Source organism: Erpetoichthys calabaricus, chromosome 8 (genome assembly GCF_900747795.2).
Source record: "Erpetoichthys calabaricus chromosome 8, fErpCal1.3, whole genome shotgun sequence".
Lineage (NCBI taxonomy): Eukaryota > Metazoa > Chordata > Cladistia > Polypteriformes > Polypteridae > Erpetoichthys > Erpetoichthys calabaricus.
Window position 1 is genome coordinate 33,164,115 of NC_041401.2, and position 18,690 is coordinate 33,182,804.

General features: G+C 38.5%; 1 protein-coding gene across 2 annotated transcripts in view; it reads right to left on the reverse strand.

Moving 5' to 3' along the window:
• pkp4 (plakophilin 4) overlaps positions 1-18,690 on the reverse strand; it is a 320,626-nt gene that overhangs the window by 33,980 nt on the left and 267,956 nt on the right. For both annotated transcript variants that reach the window (XM_028806438.2, XM_028806436.2), the window contains exons 11-12: positions 10,927-11,059; positions 8,050-8,263 (exon numbers count right to left, since the gene is read on the reverse strand). In XM_028806438.2, the coding sequence (XP_028662271.1) occupies positions 8,050-8,263; positions 10,927-11,059 (347 nt within the window). The remainder of the gene's footprint in view (positions 1-8,049; positions 8,264-10,926; positions 11,060-18,690) is intronic.

The window sequence follows — 18,690 nt, forward strand, 5'->3', positions numbered from 1 at the left end:
ACCTTTCAAAAAAGAGTAAGGAACAGGTTATCATTCGGCACAAATAATCTAGATGAAATGAACACTTGTTCTATTTATTTAAAAACTGACAAATCAATGATCACCACAAATATATACACAGATACGATAAATTAATTACTGATGAACACACTAGGACTCTCTGAGCTCGAATGACCAACATAAACCAAGGTCCACTTATTCAACGAATCTGCAAGGAATATTCAAGAGCTCAAAGTGGATTGTCCAGCTTGGATGAGTATCTGCTTCAGAAAGCCAACGGGCCTTCAGGGCCAAGAGACCGAAGTAAACCACTAAGGATAAAAGCAGCAAACAACCAATGACTGTCATTCAAATATACAAGTCTTGCAATTGCAATGGGTTATCATTAAAAGTAAATTATTATATACAGTATATATATATATATATATATATATATATATATATATATATATATATAGTGATCCCTCGCTATATCGCGCTTCGCCTTTTGCGGCTTCACTCTATCGCGGATTTTATATGTAAGCATATTTAAATATATATCGCGGATTTTTTGCTGGTTCACGGATTTCTGAGGACAATGGGTCTTTTAATTTCTGGTACATGCTTCCTCAGTTGGTTTGCCCAGTTGATTTCATACAAGGGACGCTATTGGCAGATGGCCGAGAAGCTACCCAGCTTACTTTTCTCTCTCTCTCTTGCGCTGACTTTCTCTGATCCTGACGTAGGGGGTGTGAGCAGGGGGGCTGTTCGCACACACCTAGACGATACGGACGCTTGTCTAAAAATGCTGAAAGATTATCTTCACGTTGCTACCTTCTGTGTGCAGCTGCTTTGTGAAGGACATGCTGCACGGTGCTTCGCATACTTAAAAGCTCAAAGGGCACGTATTGATTTTTGACTTTGTTTTTCTCTGTCTCTCTCTCTCTCCCTGCTCCTGACGGAGGGGGTGTGAGCTGCCGCCTTCAACAGCTTTGTACCGCGGTGCTTCGCATACTTAAAAACAAACAGCCCTATTGATTTGTTTGCTTTCCTCTCTGTTTCCTTTGAAGAGGAAGATATGTTTGCATTCTTTTAATTGTGAGACGGAACTGTCATCTCTGTCTTGTCATGGAGCACAGTTTAAACTTTTGAAAAAGAGACAAATGTTTGTTTGCAGTGTTTGAATAACGTTCCTGTCTCTCTACAACCTCCTGTGTTTCTGTGCAAATCTGTGACCCAAGCATGACAATATAAAAATAACCATATAAACATATGGTTTCTACTTCGCGGATTTTCTTATTTCGCGGGTGGCTCTGGAACGCAACCCCCGCGATGGAGGAGGGATTACTGTATATATATTATACAGACACACACACAATATTATTTTAACAAAGCACACTTGTATATTCTGTCTCATTTGTGTATCTGTGTGTGGTTCAACACGTATTGGTTGTTTACTGCTTTTTTCCTTAGTGGCCAATTCGATCTCTTGGCTCTGAAGATGGGAATAATTCCAGAAATACGTTAGCCTTTTCAAACTGATACAATCCAAGCTGGACACTGCACTTTAAGCTCTTTAATAATCCTTGGAGACTCTGAATATGTTGACCTTGCTACACGTTAGCCTTTTGAGCACGGAGAACTCACTTTGTTCATTAGTCAAGATTTATCATATTTATCTATTGTATGTATGTGTGGTGATTATTGATGTGTCAGTTTTCAAATAAACAGAGCAAATGTTTGTTTGATGTAAATTATTCGTGTTGAATAATAATCTGTTCCTTACTATTTTCTTCCAAATTAGTATCATTCATTATGCCAATACCAGTATAATTAAGGATGTACTCAGATATGACATTTTATGATTTAATCGCTCAGCCCTAATGCCTTTCCTATTTGCCTTTCATATCAATCCCCACTAATTTAAAGTTTCTGCTCTTTTAGCTAATAACGGATTTTAGCAAAACTGCAATTAGTGGAATAAATATTAACCTTGTGATATAAACATTGTCCGATATTGTGATGATATTTTGGAAGATGCCAAAATTCACCTTACCCAGTTCTTTTATTTGACCATAAGGAAAAGCTGTTGCCAGGATTGGCCTGTGTGGACCAAGTGAATTTACCGCTGACTAGAATACTAGTCCAGGATAATCCTGCACTTATACTTTGAAATACACAAAAAGTCTAGTAATTCAATTCTGTTGATATTAATGGATAACCTTCTGTTTTTTTCCGGTCTGTATCACTGACTCAGTAATCATTTAATGTACGGTGATTTGTAAAACACCAGCCTGAAGCCTGAAGCCTGACTCCATAAATGACAGTTCATCTGAGTGGTGGCGTTTCTGGTTTTTTTTTCTTCTTCAAGTTGTGTTACTGAAAAAAATTATGGACATAAGTAAGCATCATAAATCTGCTACAGACATTTTTATTCCCATAGGTGGGAATGTTTTATGTCCTGTAGGCTTATTGGGCAAAAAATGGAACAGCTTGCATTAACACGTCTATATGAAGGAGAGATATAAATGCTGGGTGAAACGGCTTCTCTTTTTTATTTCAAATGAATGGCAGAAAATGCCACACGTGGAATAGAATGCTAATAAGCCATATTTCAGATGTGTTTCAGTAAACCTTAGAAATAAACAACTCCCTACCATATGATAATGTCTATAAATCTGCATGCTGCAGCTTATTGCTTCCCTCTATCTTGAGGAAACAGACATGCAGCTGTAAGAAGTTTCATTACTGTTTTAAAATATGCTTATAATATTCTTTGCTTGTATGCATGTGTCTCCTGAGCAGAAATGTAAAAATTACTGCCTCAGAGTCTGTTATTTTTTTCTTTCCCTTAAAGACATACAGTATTACAGTCAAGAGACTGGAAATCCTGAATTTCACTGTGGCTCTTCTGAAAAAGCAACTAATAAACCGTTTGGCTTCCAAATGACTGAAACATTTGTACAAACACCTAATTTACTAAGGTCCAGTTATGCAGTATTCACACACATTCACAAATAATGCATTTATGTCCAAATCATCTTGGCGGGAAAGATTTTTATTTTTCAACTAGTACATGTATTGAGGAACTATCTATGTCATCTGGGGTTCAAGTTCTCCTAGGATAAGTTCAGCATTTTTCAAGTTGGCATGATTATTTTATTTTCACCATAGTGACAGATTTGTCTGACACATGCCTTGTTGACTAAAGCTGTATATACTCATTTCATATACTTTTGTCTCCTCAGAAAGGTTATAATGGAGAATAATGGGACAATCAGTCCAACACATAAAACAAAAGCAATAAGACGTAATGAAATGTCCACTTCTAAAAATTGGCAATGTTCCTGGATATAATTTTAATACAATATATTCAATTTTGGTGACATGGCAGTTTTAGAAATACATACTAATTGGTAAAGCAATATAATTTTGAGACTAAATGTGCAGCTGACTGTTGAACGTTTGTATTTAGACCTGTGGTGAGGACTATCACTTGGGTACTGAAAATTCAAGCCCATCCTTACCACAAAATACAGGCATGTGGCGTCTTGGACAGCCATGAGGAGAATGCCAAAAGCAAACAACTTGGCTCCGGCAGAATGGTTTTCTTTTGCTGCATGGTATGCATCCCTTATCAATGGATATTTATATTGGATTCAAGCAGAACGGGAATTATGCAGTGGCATCTGGTAGAGCAGACTCCCAGCCATCTTGGAGGTAAACACTTCTTAAAACAAAAAGTCCATGTTAGGCTGTAGGGCCAGTCATCAAAACTCAACTGGAGTTACCTTTCTGTCTGAGTGAAAAACACAAAGTGTAAGCCAGTTTGTACAAACACAAACCTCGTTTAACATAAATAAAGCATGTGAAGTAAAGTGATGTATGACAAAAGCCTGTCTTAATCATTATTTTGAAATTACAGTTTAAATTTACGGGGTGGAGTGGTGGCTTTGAGGCTAAGGATCTGCGCTGGTATCCTGAAGGTTGCCGGTTCGAATCCCCATCACTGCCAAAAGAGATCCTACTCTGCTGGGCCCTTGAGCAAGACCCTTAACCTGTAATTGCTCCAGGGGCGCTGTACAATGGCTGACCCTGCGCTCTAACCCCAAGGGGTATGTGAAAACTAACAAATTTCTAATACGAGAAATCGTATAAGACGAAATAAAGAACAACAACAAAAAAAGAATAGTAAAATTTCATTATTTTTTGAGCCTCTTACCAAAGTTTCACAATTGTTTCTTTTGAGGGAGTGCTCACAAAATTTTTTCAAGGAAACTGTGGATACTTTCTGGTTAGGTTGCTACACCTAAATATCTTTATTGACAATAAAGTAGTACTGAACTATGTTTATTTTGCTGAATGATTCATTGTTCTAAAATCCTGCATATAAATATGTATGCAACAGTTTAGCTATATGGCTATTTTGTGCTAAACAGATACAGACAAATGTTTTGTATCTGAATCACTCATGATTTTCTAGCAGATCACTTATACCTGGCTCTGCCCCCTTAACACTAGAATTACCAGAGCCTACGAAAAAACTCGTATATCCGGCCCACCTTAAATCGCTTCTTAAATCCGTTCACACCTCTCCGCCAGCATCCTTTGTCCTCTAAATGTGCTGATAAAAGACAAGCTGCCAGCAGCCGGCTATTCCATCCCCCCACCGACTTAGAACGTGAGCGAAGTTTTCCCAGCTCACGCCTTGATTGATTATGTGGGACTGAAGTGGAGTTTTACAGTGGAAATAACAGATCATTGTTCTAAAGTAATCTGTGTAAACACATTGTTAAAACAGAAACTTTTTCATATTTTAGTAATAAATGTTACAAAATGTAGTAGGCATAAACTATAGAATATATAAAGCCCGAGTTCCAAAGATCAAATAAACACTTTCACAAAAGCTTTAAGAATTACTCAACAGCTTCTGTGGCGTAGCGCGCTAAGATTTGCTTCTTAGTGCAGAGTAGCTTTTCCTTGCCTCACAGACCTGAGTTCGATTCCCCGCTGGAGATGAAGTGTTGCTTTTTTTTTTTCTTTTCTTTTAAACCTCAAACGGACATAAAATTTATACATTGGTATGCACTGGCAGTTACTGAGATCGTTATTTTCATGTGGGATGCTCCTTTTCAAATATTTTTTTAACAATTGAGACTGCAATTAACAGGAACAACTGTCCTTATAACTTATTTTTAAGATCCATAACACACAGACAGACAGAGCACTGCGTAATAGAGAGACAGACAGGCAGAGAAGTCACTAGATATAGAAATAAACAGGGAAGCCACGTGTACTGAAAGAAAAAAAGAACAACATGTGCGTTGTCCCTGACTCTCTAAGTAAGATCGGGGGAGGGGTGACGTTAGAGCGCCTGCGCTTATTCAGTGCAGCAGGGACAACGCACATGTTGTTCTTTTTTTCTTTCAGTACACGTGGCTTCCCTGTTTATTTATATATCTAGTGACTTCTCTGCCTGTCTGTCTCTCTATTACGCAGTGCTCTGTCTGTCTGTGTGTTATGGATCTTAAAAATAAGTTATAAGGACAGTTGTTCCTGTTAATTGCAGTCTCAATTGTTAAAAAAATATTTGAAAAGGAGCATCCCACATGAAAATATAACGATCTCAGTAACTGACAGTGCATACCAATGTATAAATTTTATGTCCGTTTGAGGTTTAAAAGAAAAGAAAAAAAAAAAGCAACACTTCATCTCCAGCGGGGAATCGAACTCAGGTCTGTGAGGCAAGGAAAAGCTACTCTGCACTAAGAAGCAAATCTTAGCGCGCTACGCCACAGAAGCTGTTGAGTAATTCTTAAAGCTTTTGTGAAAGTGTTTATTTGATCTTTGGAACTCGGGCTTTATATATTCTATAGTTTATGCCTACTACATTTTGTAACATTTATTACTAAAATATGAAAAAGTTTCTGTTTTAACAATGTGTTTACACAGATTACTTTAGAACAATGATCTGTTATTTCCACTGTAAAACTCCACTTCACTCCCACATAATCAATCAAGGCGTGAGCTGGGAAAACTTCGCTCACGTTCTAAGTCGGTGGGGGGATGGAATAGCCGGCTGCTGGCAGCTTGTCTTTTATCAGCACATTTAGAGGACAAAGGATGCTGGCGGAGAGGTGTGAACGGATTTAAGAAGCGATTTAAGGTGGGCCGGATATACGAGTTTTTTCGTAGGCTCTGGTAATTCTAGTGTTAAACTCAACCTACACTGGCCACTGTCAATGGAGAGTAGGTAGGTGGTCTTCTGTCAGAAGCAGAAATGTTAAAAATTAGAGATAAAGTAACTACTTCCAGCATAATTATGGCATCATAAACATAGCTGTGAAATGGAGAAAACATGTTTTGTAGAGCTGGGCGTGTTGCCACTTCAGAGTGCACATTTTCAACAGGTTTTAACACTAGACTCCCAGCAGCCTACGAAAACAGTCTCAATGATGGGCCTCCTTAAATTCCTTCGCACCTCTTCATCAGCGTCTTTGTTTTGCAAATGCCTCGATCAGCACAAGCAGCAAGCAGTCTGCTATCCCTTTCCCCACCAACGCAGCTGAAGTTTTTTCAGCTCAAGTCTGTTTACCTGGGACGGAGTGAGGTGCTTTGAGTTGTACAGGGTAAATAATATATTGTTATTTGGAATACATACATTTCATGTGTGTTTTGTGTCTACGTTGATCTTGGTAAATGTTGGAGGACAGGAAATGCAAGGCAAGAAATGTTGAACACATAACCAAAACAGAAACTTTTTCCATGTTATAGTAATAATGATGTGAAGTGTATAATGTGTGAAGACTTTAGTCCAAATATCAAATAAACACATGTTTTATTCAAGAATATAACCAAAGAAAAATAAATCATTCAATTTACATGCTGCTGTCAAATACTACAACATGGAAAAAGTTTCTGTTTTAGTTAAGTGTTCAACATTTCTTGCCTCGCATTTCCTGTCATCCAACATTTACCGAGATCGTTGTAGACACAGAACACACATGAAATGTATGTATTCCAAATATCGATATATTATACAACTCAAGGCACCTCACTCCGAGACAAACAGACTTGAGCTGGGAGAACTTCAGCTGCGTCGGAGGGGGGATGAGATAGCCGCTGCTTGCTGATTGACACATCTGCAAAGCAAATGCTGATGAAGATGTGCGAAGGAATTTAAGGTGGCCTGGCATTACGACTTTTTTCAGAGATTCTAGTATTAAGAATTCCGTTTCATGTAGACTGGTGCCCCAGTACCCCTCTGTAAGCGTCTCATGGAGATGGTGTGGTGTAATAAAAGAGCTTCAGTCAAGAAAACAAATGTGTGGAGCAAATGACAGCATAGCACTGCCGTGAAAAAAACAATCTTAACTTTAAAATAACTGAACCCATACTTTAAGGAGGCTGACACCAAATCAACAGCAGTCATTCATTTCACACGAGCATTACCTGAAGTTCATTATGCTTCCCTTCCAATACAACAGGATCCATTGCTGTGCTGAGCTTGAAAAGATGGCTCTGTGTCTCTTTTCTTTACTGCTTAGCCCCTTATTTCACAACCTAGATTCTGCATTTAGCAAGCCTCCTGTTGTACATTTTCACACGCTACCTTCATCATTAATTTAAAGATGTTCTTAAAATGTACAATTCCACGGTGTATTAGATGTAAAGTCTTTGTTTTAGTGACATAAATTACACGGTGCATTCATGCTTCTGCCCCTAAAATCTAACAGCTTTTCATTTCCATTATACCAAGAGGTTTATTTTTTTCTTAGCTCTGAACTGATAAAATCCTTCTATTCAGGATAACGGCACTGCAAAAAAATGTAGCCATTACTTAGATGGGGTGGAATTGTCTTGTTAATACTAAATTTTTTATGAGACTTTTTGTATTCCATTTGCTGTTTCTTGAAGGCTTCTTGTTAGATAGTCATAAAGGTAGTTTCACATTTATTAAACCTTTTAAATAATTAATAAACCTATTTTTAATTATCAAAAAAGGCAAAATGTTAGAAGTAATGCAAGTAGAATGCACTTCAGAGCACCAGCATGCTAAGACCCGCTTACCAGTGACAAGTTCTCGAATTTCAGCGTCTACAGTTTTTCTTAACAGTCGCAGCAAGGCAGGAACACCACCAGCATTCCGCACAGCTATTTTGTTTTCGTCAGTAGCTTTTCCATAAACAAGATTTCTTAGGGCCCCACAGGCATTTTTTTGAACTTCCAAGACTTTATGGTCTAGAAGGTCAACCAAATACTTGATTCCTCCAAGTCGGCATACCTAACAAAGAAACAGACAGACACACACAATCAGGCGTCAGTAGTTCATCAGTTAAATTGTACAGCTAGAGATATCTAGAAAACTCTCCTATAGTAACAGACAATTTATGTCTTTTGGTCTCAGTTTGGCATCTTGACCATTTTCAACCAGTTGAGTTTTCAGTGACAGCATGCTTTCTATCAATACACACAGTAGGCTCTCTGTCCAATCGGAATAGTCTCTGCAACTATTAGTGCTATGCTATCTTTATTCAGGGTGCTGTTCTCCGAGGACAGCAAGCAGACTTGGGTGCACAAGCTCACAGACCTGCAGCGATTTCCTACTGAAAATATGTTTGATTCTACTAGAACTATAACCACTGTGTTTTTCTAACTTTTTCAAATTTACACTCTGCACAAGAGTAGTAACAGGTCAGCCCACTGCAAAGTAGCAAGCTAAAACATAACTTTCTTAAACCTGCTTAATTAAATTTGGAGTAACAGGGACTTGAGCTTATCCTGGCAGCATTAAGCATAAGGCAGGAACCAACACTTGACAGGTCAACAGTCCATTGCAGGCTCACTCATGCAGACACCCACCTTCAGACTGCGCTAATGTTTTTGGGATGTATAATAATATAATAATAATTTATTATTTATTATTTAATAATAATTTAAAATGAACCCTGGGTATGTACAGTATGTATGATGTGTTTATGCTTAAACATATTACAGTTTTTGATAAATGACACCATACTTTATAGAGCTAGAAAGGTATAACAATGCCATAAAAATCCACCACTAACTGACAATTGCTCCCTTAGCAGGGATGTGCTGTCTTTGTTGAGGGATCGCAAAGGGTACAATTTCCTCCACCCAGCAACTATCCTGTCTGAGAGAAAATGGCTGTGAGGTGTACTTGGGATACTGGAGCATACTGCAAGCAGCCTGTTCTGCTGCTCAGGTAAACACCCAGCTGAAGATCAAATTGTCTACTAGTAATCAAGCTTACTTTTCAGCTGTGCATGCTGATAGTTACATTCAGTGACATGTGCTGTCTTTGCTGAGAGACCCGTAAATGTCATTTCTCCCCTTGCCTCCAGTAGCTGTACCCCATGAGAAAACATGGCTGGAGCGCATCGTTGGGACAATGGGGAGTGTAAGCAGAGGTTTACACTTCTCAGTTAAAACAGTCAGCTGCCGTGCGCGTTGCTTACCTATAGCAGATTATTGTGTGTATGTGCCTGCTGCATATTACATTTAGTGACACATGCATAGAAAAGAATACGATGACTGAAAGTGGTGGCATTAGTTAAGAAAAATGGCATTCAGTTGAAAAGAACACTTTGGGGGTTTTAAGTGCCTGATCATATCTGCAGAGTTCCTATAACCCGACAGAAGACCTGTCTCTGTATTGCTTTATTGAGAACTTCCAGGGTTTTACCATAATAAATGAACCTGGTATGAGAAATGGGAATGCTGTATCAGCTTGATGCTATCTGGAATGGCAGGCTGGGGAAATTCATATGCTGCTGATTTCACAGATTGGCCTACTGATTATGCTTTTATTTAAGTAAAGTTATGATTGCTGATGTGGTAGGATATGAGCTTTAATTACAACAGCACTAAAGAATTGAGTATCAAAAGATTAACACTGTCCTTTTTTTCAATTTATCGATTAATGAATAGTAGTTGAATCTTTCAAAGCAACCCAGAATGACTTGGAATGAGGAAATAATGCCCACAGCTAATCTGTACTCTTTAAAACAATGACCGGGATTCCAAACGTAGTAAGGTGTTGTGCTGTGTTAGCCATCATGGATGCAATGAGAAATCAAGCGAAATAACACCTTTTATAGGCTAACTGAACAGATTACAATATGCGAGCCTTTGAAAAAGCTCAGGCCCCCTCTTCAGGCAAGATAATCTTTCATTTTTAGTTAGCCAATAAAAGTGTCATTTTGCTTGACTTCTTAAGGGATTCCCAATCAAATTCTTGTCCATTATACAGTAAGTTCATTAAGAAGACAATACAAATAAATAAAGATTAAAGACAATTTTTTGCACACTGATCCATGTAATCTGAAGTAAGGCCAATTGAAACATGGACTGTGGACACTAACACTCTGGGCTCGCTCCCAAGCTGTCAAAAGTGCCTTCCCTAGCTCTGCTGTGTTTAATAGAATCGAAACAATTGACCACCATATATGTGGAATGGTAACTGGTATTTATTTTTAACCATATATTTTTAACAAATTGAAGCATCAGAAGTTCTTCAAGAGCAGCTTTCTACAGCCTTTTATTCTCATTTGTTACTGAAATTCAGTGGTTCTGAAATTTTGTTGGTGCCCAGGCACTCTGTCCAAGATACTAGCTCACAGGCAAGGCCCGATTACAAACAGACCGACCTGCCCATTTGTTTTTCAGACATTTTGTTTAAAGACCAACATTTATTAATTCTTACTTTTCACAATAGTAGCGCAGGCATTAATAATTGTGTTGATTGAGGTTTATCACTTAAATGTAATATTTCACTTTCATACCTAATAAATACTCTCACAAATCCCAGAAAAACAGAAATCAAATGGTATACCCCTGTCAAAAATACTGCAGATGAAGTCAGACCTGCCGGTTTATCTAATCTTTTATTATTGCTTCAAATGTCTGCTTAACAGAATGCAGTACCTCTGTTTTCACTTTATTATCTCCGAAGCAGAGGTGCTGAAGGTAAGCTGCAGCGTTAGCTTGAACTGAAGGAAACTGATGTTGCAACATATGAATCACTTCAGGTAGCTCTGGATCACGCCATGCAAACTCTCTATTAGAAAAGAGAAGAACAGAGATTAAAAAAACAAATAATTAGAAATTTGAAGTCTTCAGGGCAAGGGCAACTTTCTGTAACCAGCAGGTAATAAAGAATCAAGGTTGATCTGGCATCCCTTACATTACACTAAAGAAAACACAAACATGCCAAAGGGGTTAAGTCCAAGAGAACATGTAGAGACAAAATTTCCATTTGTTGTGAGCAGCTGCATGCCCTTCATTTTAAAGAGTTTTTACAAAGATATCATAGGACTATCAAACAAACCCAGTCCATCCGATTCAGGGCTGCTGGCGGCCATGGCACCTTGGAGTGGTTTCCCACTTGGGTGCACAATCATACCCACATGAGGCCACTTTGGAACGGCCAAGTAACCTACACGTCTTTGGGGTGTGGGGAAAAAAATGTGAGCAGGCACAAAGACAATGTGCAAATGACAAAATCATTTTAAATCAAGTTTTTTGTAAGATTGGGTCAAAAAAAAAAAAAAGCACTGCCACAAGCATTAATTAGACAAACACAATGCTTCTTCTTTCCACTGTCAAAAAATAATAATAATAATAATGGAGTGATACTTATCATAGTTAAGGGCTTGCCTTCTACCTTCTTTAATCCTTCACTGCATTGATTTAACTTCAAATTAGTAAACACGGGTTGTCTGATCAAAACAAGGAATAACACTCAGAAGCAGTTCAGACTGAATAAGGAACACATAACATTTGCCAACATGGCACCCCATCTGTGATAAGGTTTGGAGTAAGTTTGAATCTTTTTTGCTTTATAATATGTTCTGTGATTATGTACTCTTTAAAATATGTAAACATGAAATGACTGCAAATTATGCAAAATAAAAATGCCCGTATGCTTTCCATCATGTGCTCATTCAGCAGGAGGCGACCAATATAAAGCTGCTGGAGCAGACACAAATCACAGCACCGTGGCACACACCGACTTTACAGGCCGCAATGCCAGGAGACACGTCAACTGCACCAAAGTCCTATTTATTAACTGCCAAGCTTTTCAGCAATTGATGAACAGAAGTCAAGTGGACACAACAGTGTAGAAAGAAAGCAGGTATGTCATGATCGTAAATATTAGAGCTTATCTTTAAGGTCAGAAACTCCTTTTGTAAAGAAACACCATTCTATTAGTTTTAATGACCTCCAACACAAATGCAAGGAAGTTAAGGGCAACGCTTTCCTACCTGGCAAGCCTTTCCCTTATGTATCATTTTTAAAATTTACTTCAGTTGTAAGGTCAGGTTGACTACCATTTTATTATTACTTTTGGGGACTTTTTAGTGTGCCAATATAATATATGTTACACTTAATGTGAAGCCCTGTCTCAAACTGTATCTGTCTACTCTTAAAACATCACGAGTGATCAGTCTGGCCTGGACCGAGGAGACACTACAGTGCATTTCACCTTCCCTTCAGCAGTACGTTTTAAAATGGTTAACACTTTTGTCTGTTACAATTTTCAAAAGGCATATTTTTATTTTTTAGTTTTAGTCACTTTTCCATCTCCAGTAAACTACCTTCTCTGGTTGACTTTAAACCCCACCGCAGTACTTCATTGGATGGACCAGCTTTCAGACATTTTCTCAAGGGTGGTGTTATTAAGGTAGATTATGATCCAGCAGAATTCTTTCATTTTTATGGTGAATTACATGTCCAAGGACACTGATGGGATTACGAGGAAGCAGTTCTTCAAACAAAGAGTTGTGCAAGTCTAAAAACTAATTATACAATCAAGTAGAAACTAGAAACCTTAACTACCTTAATAAAATATTTTGATGAGACAAAATAATAAGCCAAATGAGTCGGGTGGCCTGAATGGCTCCTGTGCCTTTTGTGCTATTTAGAAATTCTGCAAATGACATAACAAGCTACATCTTAGCTATATTTATTAGGGACTGTTAAAACTATTTATATTCTGTGATATTTCAGTTTATTTCACCTATAGTATTTTTTTTCCCTTCCCTAACTCTCCCATCTCCTCCTGCTGGATTTCAAACCCCAGTCATTTTGCCAACACTGCAGTAAGCTGCAGATACAAATTAAAAAGGCCAGGTGAGATCCAGCTGCTCCAGATGAGCTCAGCATTTAGCGGAAACTGCATATCAATTCATCAGACACCATTGTTCCTCTCGAGTGCTTTATCAAGCGCCAACGAAGAAAACCAAACAAAAGCAAATGAGACTGGATGAGCTTAGAGAGCTTGCGGGCAATCTGGCTAGCACTGTTCCCTCGCATGGCTGGTGGCAGCCCAAGACAGCAGCACCATTTCAAAATCCATAACACTTTGTTAAAGTTTATATAAACAACATTTTCTCACTCCTCCCTCTAGGATTCAGCACGCAAAGCCAACACAAAAACTTTTTACAATTCCTGTAAATCCCTGGCGACCATGAAATGTATTCCCTTTCTATTACTTTTAGTAGATTAAAGGCCATTCTTCCGTCAGCAGTTTCCACTTCACAGGCTGCTCCCTGGGGTTTCACAGCCCTTATCTCAGCTTTACACTTACTCAGAGGTGTGCGCAGATGCCGGCACCCCAAATGGACTTCATCACTTGTGTGCTTCAGCTTCTGCCCGTCTCTTTGTGGTTCTACCCTCACTATTGCTCTTTTTACTATCCCTGTAATGTTTTTGCTCGTTATATTCTGCCCAAGTCTTACTACGGTAGTTTCTTCAAGCCTGAAAGCAATTTCCAAATTTTCTTAGAGATTTTCTGTACCAACTTACAGTATTCAGTGTGTCATTTGTTAAAATGACAAACTGGTGTGTGACATTATAAAAACTGACATTTTGGTTGGATAAACAGAAACCTTTAAGTAGATAGATGCCTGCATAAATATTAATATTAGCCTCAAGAGGATAGAAAGAAAAGCACTATGGGGGCCTTTCTCTCCTTATTATATGTACATTTACTTTTTAATATTTCCATTTAGTAATGTAACAGATACATTATTCCTAGGTACTTTACAAATCTGAAGTACACAAAAACAAATGATGGCGCACAACCCTACAAGCTGCAGCATCAGTTCCACTTACTACACACAGTTTGTTTCTGAACAGTAAGACCTCATTCACAGCTATGGTTATGCAAAGACAAGTGTTACAGAGCATGGGCTTTATTAGCTTGGTCTTCTGTGTGTTGATGCATGTTTTTAATGCTTGTTAACACATAGAGCTAATTTTGTGTTCAAATTAAAAGAATAAATACGTAAATCACTGGAGTTATTTCCAGTCACATGCAGAACTTTTGCGGAGCATGTGATGTGTGCTGTGGTCGCTGGTAGTACGATGCCTACTTTGCCAAATATGATGATAATCATGGCAACTATAATCCTTAACAGGTTGAAGACGGACACAACAAGGAGTATATTCCTCCAGAACACGCATGTGCTCAGCTCACCTGGAGGAATCAGGAAAGGCTGGACTTCCTGTATTGTGCTTTTCATGGAGAAAACATACACAGCAGCATGCTTTCTTGCACCTATTTGTGGAAAATTTGCAGCATGTCACTTCTTAAGAAAATGCACTGTGCTTGTCTGAGGTGATATTAGCGGAGGCCACACAACAGAATCAATTTGACTTGTGTGACACAGACCTGTGTAAATAATGTAAGAAAACACAGAAGTCTGAATGTGTTGTAAATTTGAGTCACATGAATTACCAATACACAAAAATTAATGTTATACATACAACGTACTGATAACAAATCATATCTGTTAACTTAATTTTTTAAGAAAAACATTTTTAAGTCAGTTTAGAACATAGTTTGTTGCACTCTCAATCACTTTCATCTTGAGTTACTGCTTTTCCACGTTAAATTGCTGTCAACACTTTGCTCTTTTACTTGTTTCCTTCTACCTATATTTTTAAAATGAAAATCCCCATGCCAGAGTTTTGTCCTTTTCTTGAAATTCCATCCATCCATCCATTTCCTAACCCCATTTTTTCCTTTTAGAAGAGTCAACAGGGAGCTGAAGGCTATCCTGTGTCAGCAGTCTCTCACATGGCACACTTGCCAACACAGCCACACTATGCCAGTCAATAGGAGTCAATTGTACCCAGAAAGCACTCTGTTCAGGAGTCAAACTGTGAGACAGCAATTCTTTCTGCTGCGCCAACATGTCACTCTCTGTGCATACCCAATTGATATTACTATTTTTTCAACCCATTAATCTGCTGGAATATTTATGACGCCAGTACAAGCAATTCTCAGAATAGAACATCAAAGCTCTGCAACGGCAGTGCCCTCCCTCAGCCACCCAGGCACATACTCAGGTCAGATCCAGAGGCTGATCACATGCTCTGGAAACTCAAAATTCCACTTAATATTCTTGAAGCTGACAGCTCGTTATTAAAATTGGAAGCAACTGGTGCAAGATGAAGTCTCCTGCTGCACCTTAATTATCAATTCAGAGCCTTTCTCGCCATGCAGTTGTGTTTGCAAAGGACTTCAGTGGATGCGTTGTGAACAGCATTAAGACAGAAAACCACCCCTGTGCATTTTTAATTAAGCTCAGCTGGAAGAATTTCATTGAACTCACGATAAAAATCAGGGCTCTGAAATTGCTGCCCTTTGCCTTGTCCAAATATGTTATAAAAAAAAATCACTATTATAAAAAAACTAAATATGGTGCATCAGAGAACTTCCTTTTTAATTGTATAAAATATTTTAAACTCATAATAATTTACTTTGTGCAAAAAGCAGCAACACTGCTTTTCAAAACAAAAACACATTTTCTTCATGTTATTTTAAAGCTGCCTGCTGGTCACGTCTGCTGCTCATTAACGGCTATTTGTCTTGCATAGTTTTGTGGCCATATGGCTAAGCACTCAAGACATTTACCTAGCAGGGCACAGCTTTGGTGCCCACCACTGGCTGGCTAAAGGACCTTTAGCAGGCTCTGGGCTTTTGTTCTACACACCGGCTTTTTGGCAAAACGTCTTCTGCACTGCACTTTTAAAGCACTTAAACTACAAAAGGCAACATTTTAAAAGGTAAAATTAAACGTTGCCCCTTTGAAATGCAAGTACAAGGAAAAAATGTCAGGCACTCTTACATAACATGGAGACTTCTGTTACTGGTTCAAATAACCTTATATACAAAAAAATAAAATTAGGTGTGGGGTTTACAGATACCATTATTATTTGTTTTCACATCATTTTATGGCCTTCTAGAAATCACCTAAGATCAACATAGGGCTCCTGTACGTCAGCTCCTTGAAATTCAGAAGCAAGTGGCGTAGACTTTTACATCTGCAATTCCTCCAAAATGAAGACAGACTCCTAGTGTGGCCAGAGGCCTGAAATGCAGAATTTGAATTTCACTTGGTTTGTGGGATCATCAATGGACCCAGCCCTATGGATGGATGGATGGATAGATAGATAGATGTGAAAGGCACTATATAATAGATAGATAGATAGATAGATAGATAGATAGATAGATAGATAGATGTGAAAGGCACTATATAATAGATAGATAGATAGATAGATAGATAGATAGATAGATAGATAGATAGATAGATAGATAGATAGATAGATAGATGTGAAAGGCACTATATAATAGATAGATAGATAGATAGATAGATAGATAGATAGATAGATAGATAGATAGATAGATAGATGTGAAAGGCACTATATAATAGATAGATAGATAGATAGATAGATAGATAGATAGATAGATAGATAGATAGATAGATAGATAGATAGATAGATAGATAGATAGATAGATAGACCAAAGGGGGAAATTGTGAATTTCCCATTGGGATTAATAAAGTATCTATCTATTGTGAATTTCCCACTGGGATTAATAAAGTATCTATCTATCTATCTATCTATCTATCTATCTATCTATCTATCTATCTATCTATCTATCTATCTATCTATCTATCTAGCATTATGCATAGATGCAGATAAGAGAAGCCATATGCCCTCAGGCAGATTTACCTTCCCTGCTCAGAGAAACAAACACTATTGTGATCAAAGCTGTGCCTCATAAGAAGCCAATAGCCACTTGCATGTGCTGCCTCAGTGAAGCATTTTATTGGTCAATTAAGACCCAATCCACAGGAGTGGGCTTGTATTCACTCTAAACTTTCTTCGGCCAGCCCGTGGATTCACAAAATATCAGAGCAAAAGCCCCATATTTACTGATGCAGGAACTCAATAGCAATTTACATACAGGTATACTGCAAAAATCAACAGCAAATCATTTGAAAAATAACCTTTAAACCAGCAATGTCTCCAGTGACAGATCTTACTTTACTATTTATAATTAATAACACTGAACTGTTGTTACAGGGAAGAGGCAGAAACTGCACCTGTCATGTTTTTCAATACACCCAACAGTTGAATTACATTACGTTAGATAATCACATTTGGGAATGCTGGCTGTGATTGGTCAAGTGTTAAACGGGAGATGTAGGAAATAACGGCAGTTGTGCTTTAGAAGGTGTTTATCACTTAGAAATATATAAATAAAAAATAAAAGAATTACATAGTCCAAGCACATAGTAAAGTGAATTTCTTACTTGCATGTCTCCTCAGAACAACTGACATTAACACAATGCTAACAAAAGTGAAACACAAACACACATAGAATGCAACATATAGTTAAATAGAGTAAAGCCATGTTAATATTTTTAGGAAGTCACTGCAGGACTGGAAAATGGCAAATATCATCCCATTATATAAAAAGGGTGACAGGGCAGATCCAAGCAACTATAGGCCAGTAAGCTTAACATACATCACAGGAAAATGAATGGAAGGAATTATTAAGAATAAGATTGAGCAACACCTGGCAAGGACAGGAGTTATTAGGAACAGTCAGCATGGGTTCAGAAGAGGGAGGTCGTGTTTTACTAACATGCTGGAATTCTATGAGGAGGCAACAAAAGGATACGATCAAAGTGGAGCAGATGATATTATTTATCTTGACTTTCAGAAAGCATTTGATAAGGTGCCACATGAGAGGTTGGGCATCAAATTAAAAGAAGTGAGAGTTCAGGGTGATGTTTTTAGATGGGTGCAGAATTGGCTCAGACACGGGAACCAGAGGGTGATGGTACAAGGAACCAAATCTGAATTGGCCGATGTTAAGAGTGGTGTTCCACAGGGGTCAGTGCTAGGGCCGCTGCTATTTTTAATATATATAAATGATTTAGATAGGAATATAAGTAACAAGGGGCGGCACGGTGGCGCAGTGGGTAGTGCTGCTGCCTCGCAGTCGGGAGATCTGGGGACCCGGGTTCACTTCCCGGGTCCTCCCTGCGTGGAGTTTGCATGTTCTCCCCATGTCTGCGTGGGTTTCCTCCGGGCGCTCCGGTTTCCTCCCACAGTCCAAAGACATGCAGGTTAGGTGGATTGGCGATTCTAAATTGGCCCTAGTGTGTGCTTGGTGTGTGGGTGTGTTTGTGTGTGTCCTGCGGTGGGTTGGCACCCTGCCCGGGATTGGTTCCCTGCCTTGTGCCCTGTGTTGGCTGGGATTGGCTCCAGCAGACCCCCGTGACCCTGTGTTCGGATTCAGCGGGTTGGAAAATGGATGGATGGATATAAGTAACAAGCTGGTTAAGTCTGCACATGATACCAAGATAGGTGGATTAGCAGATAATT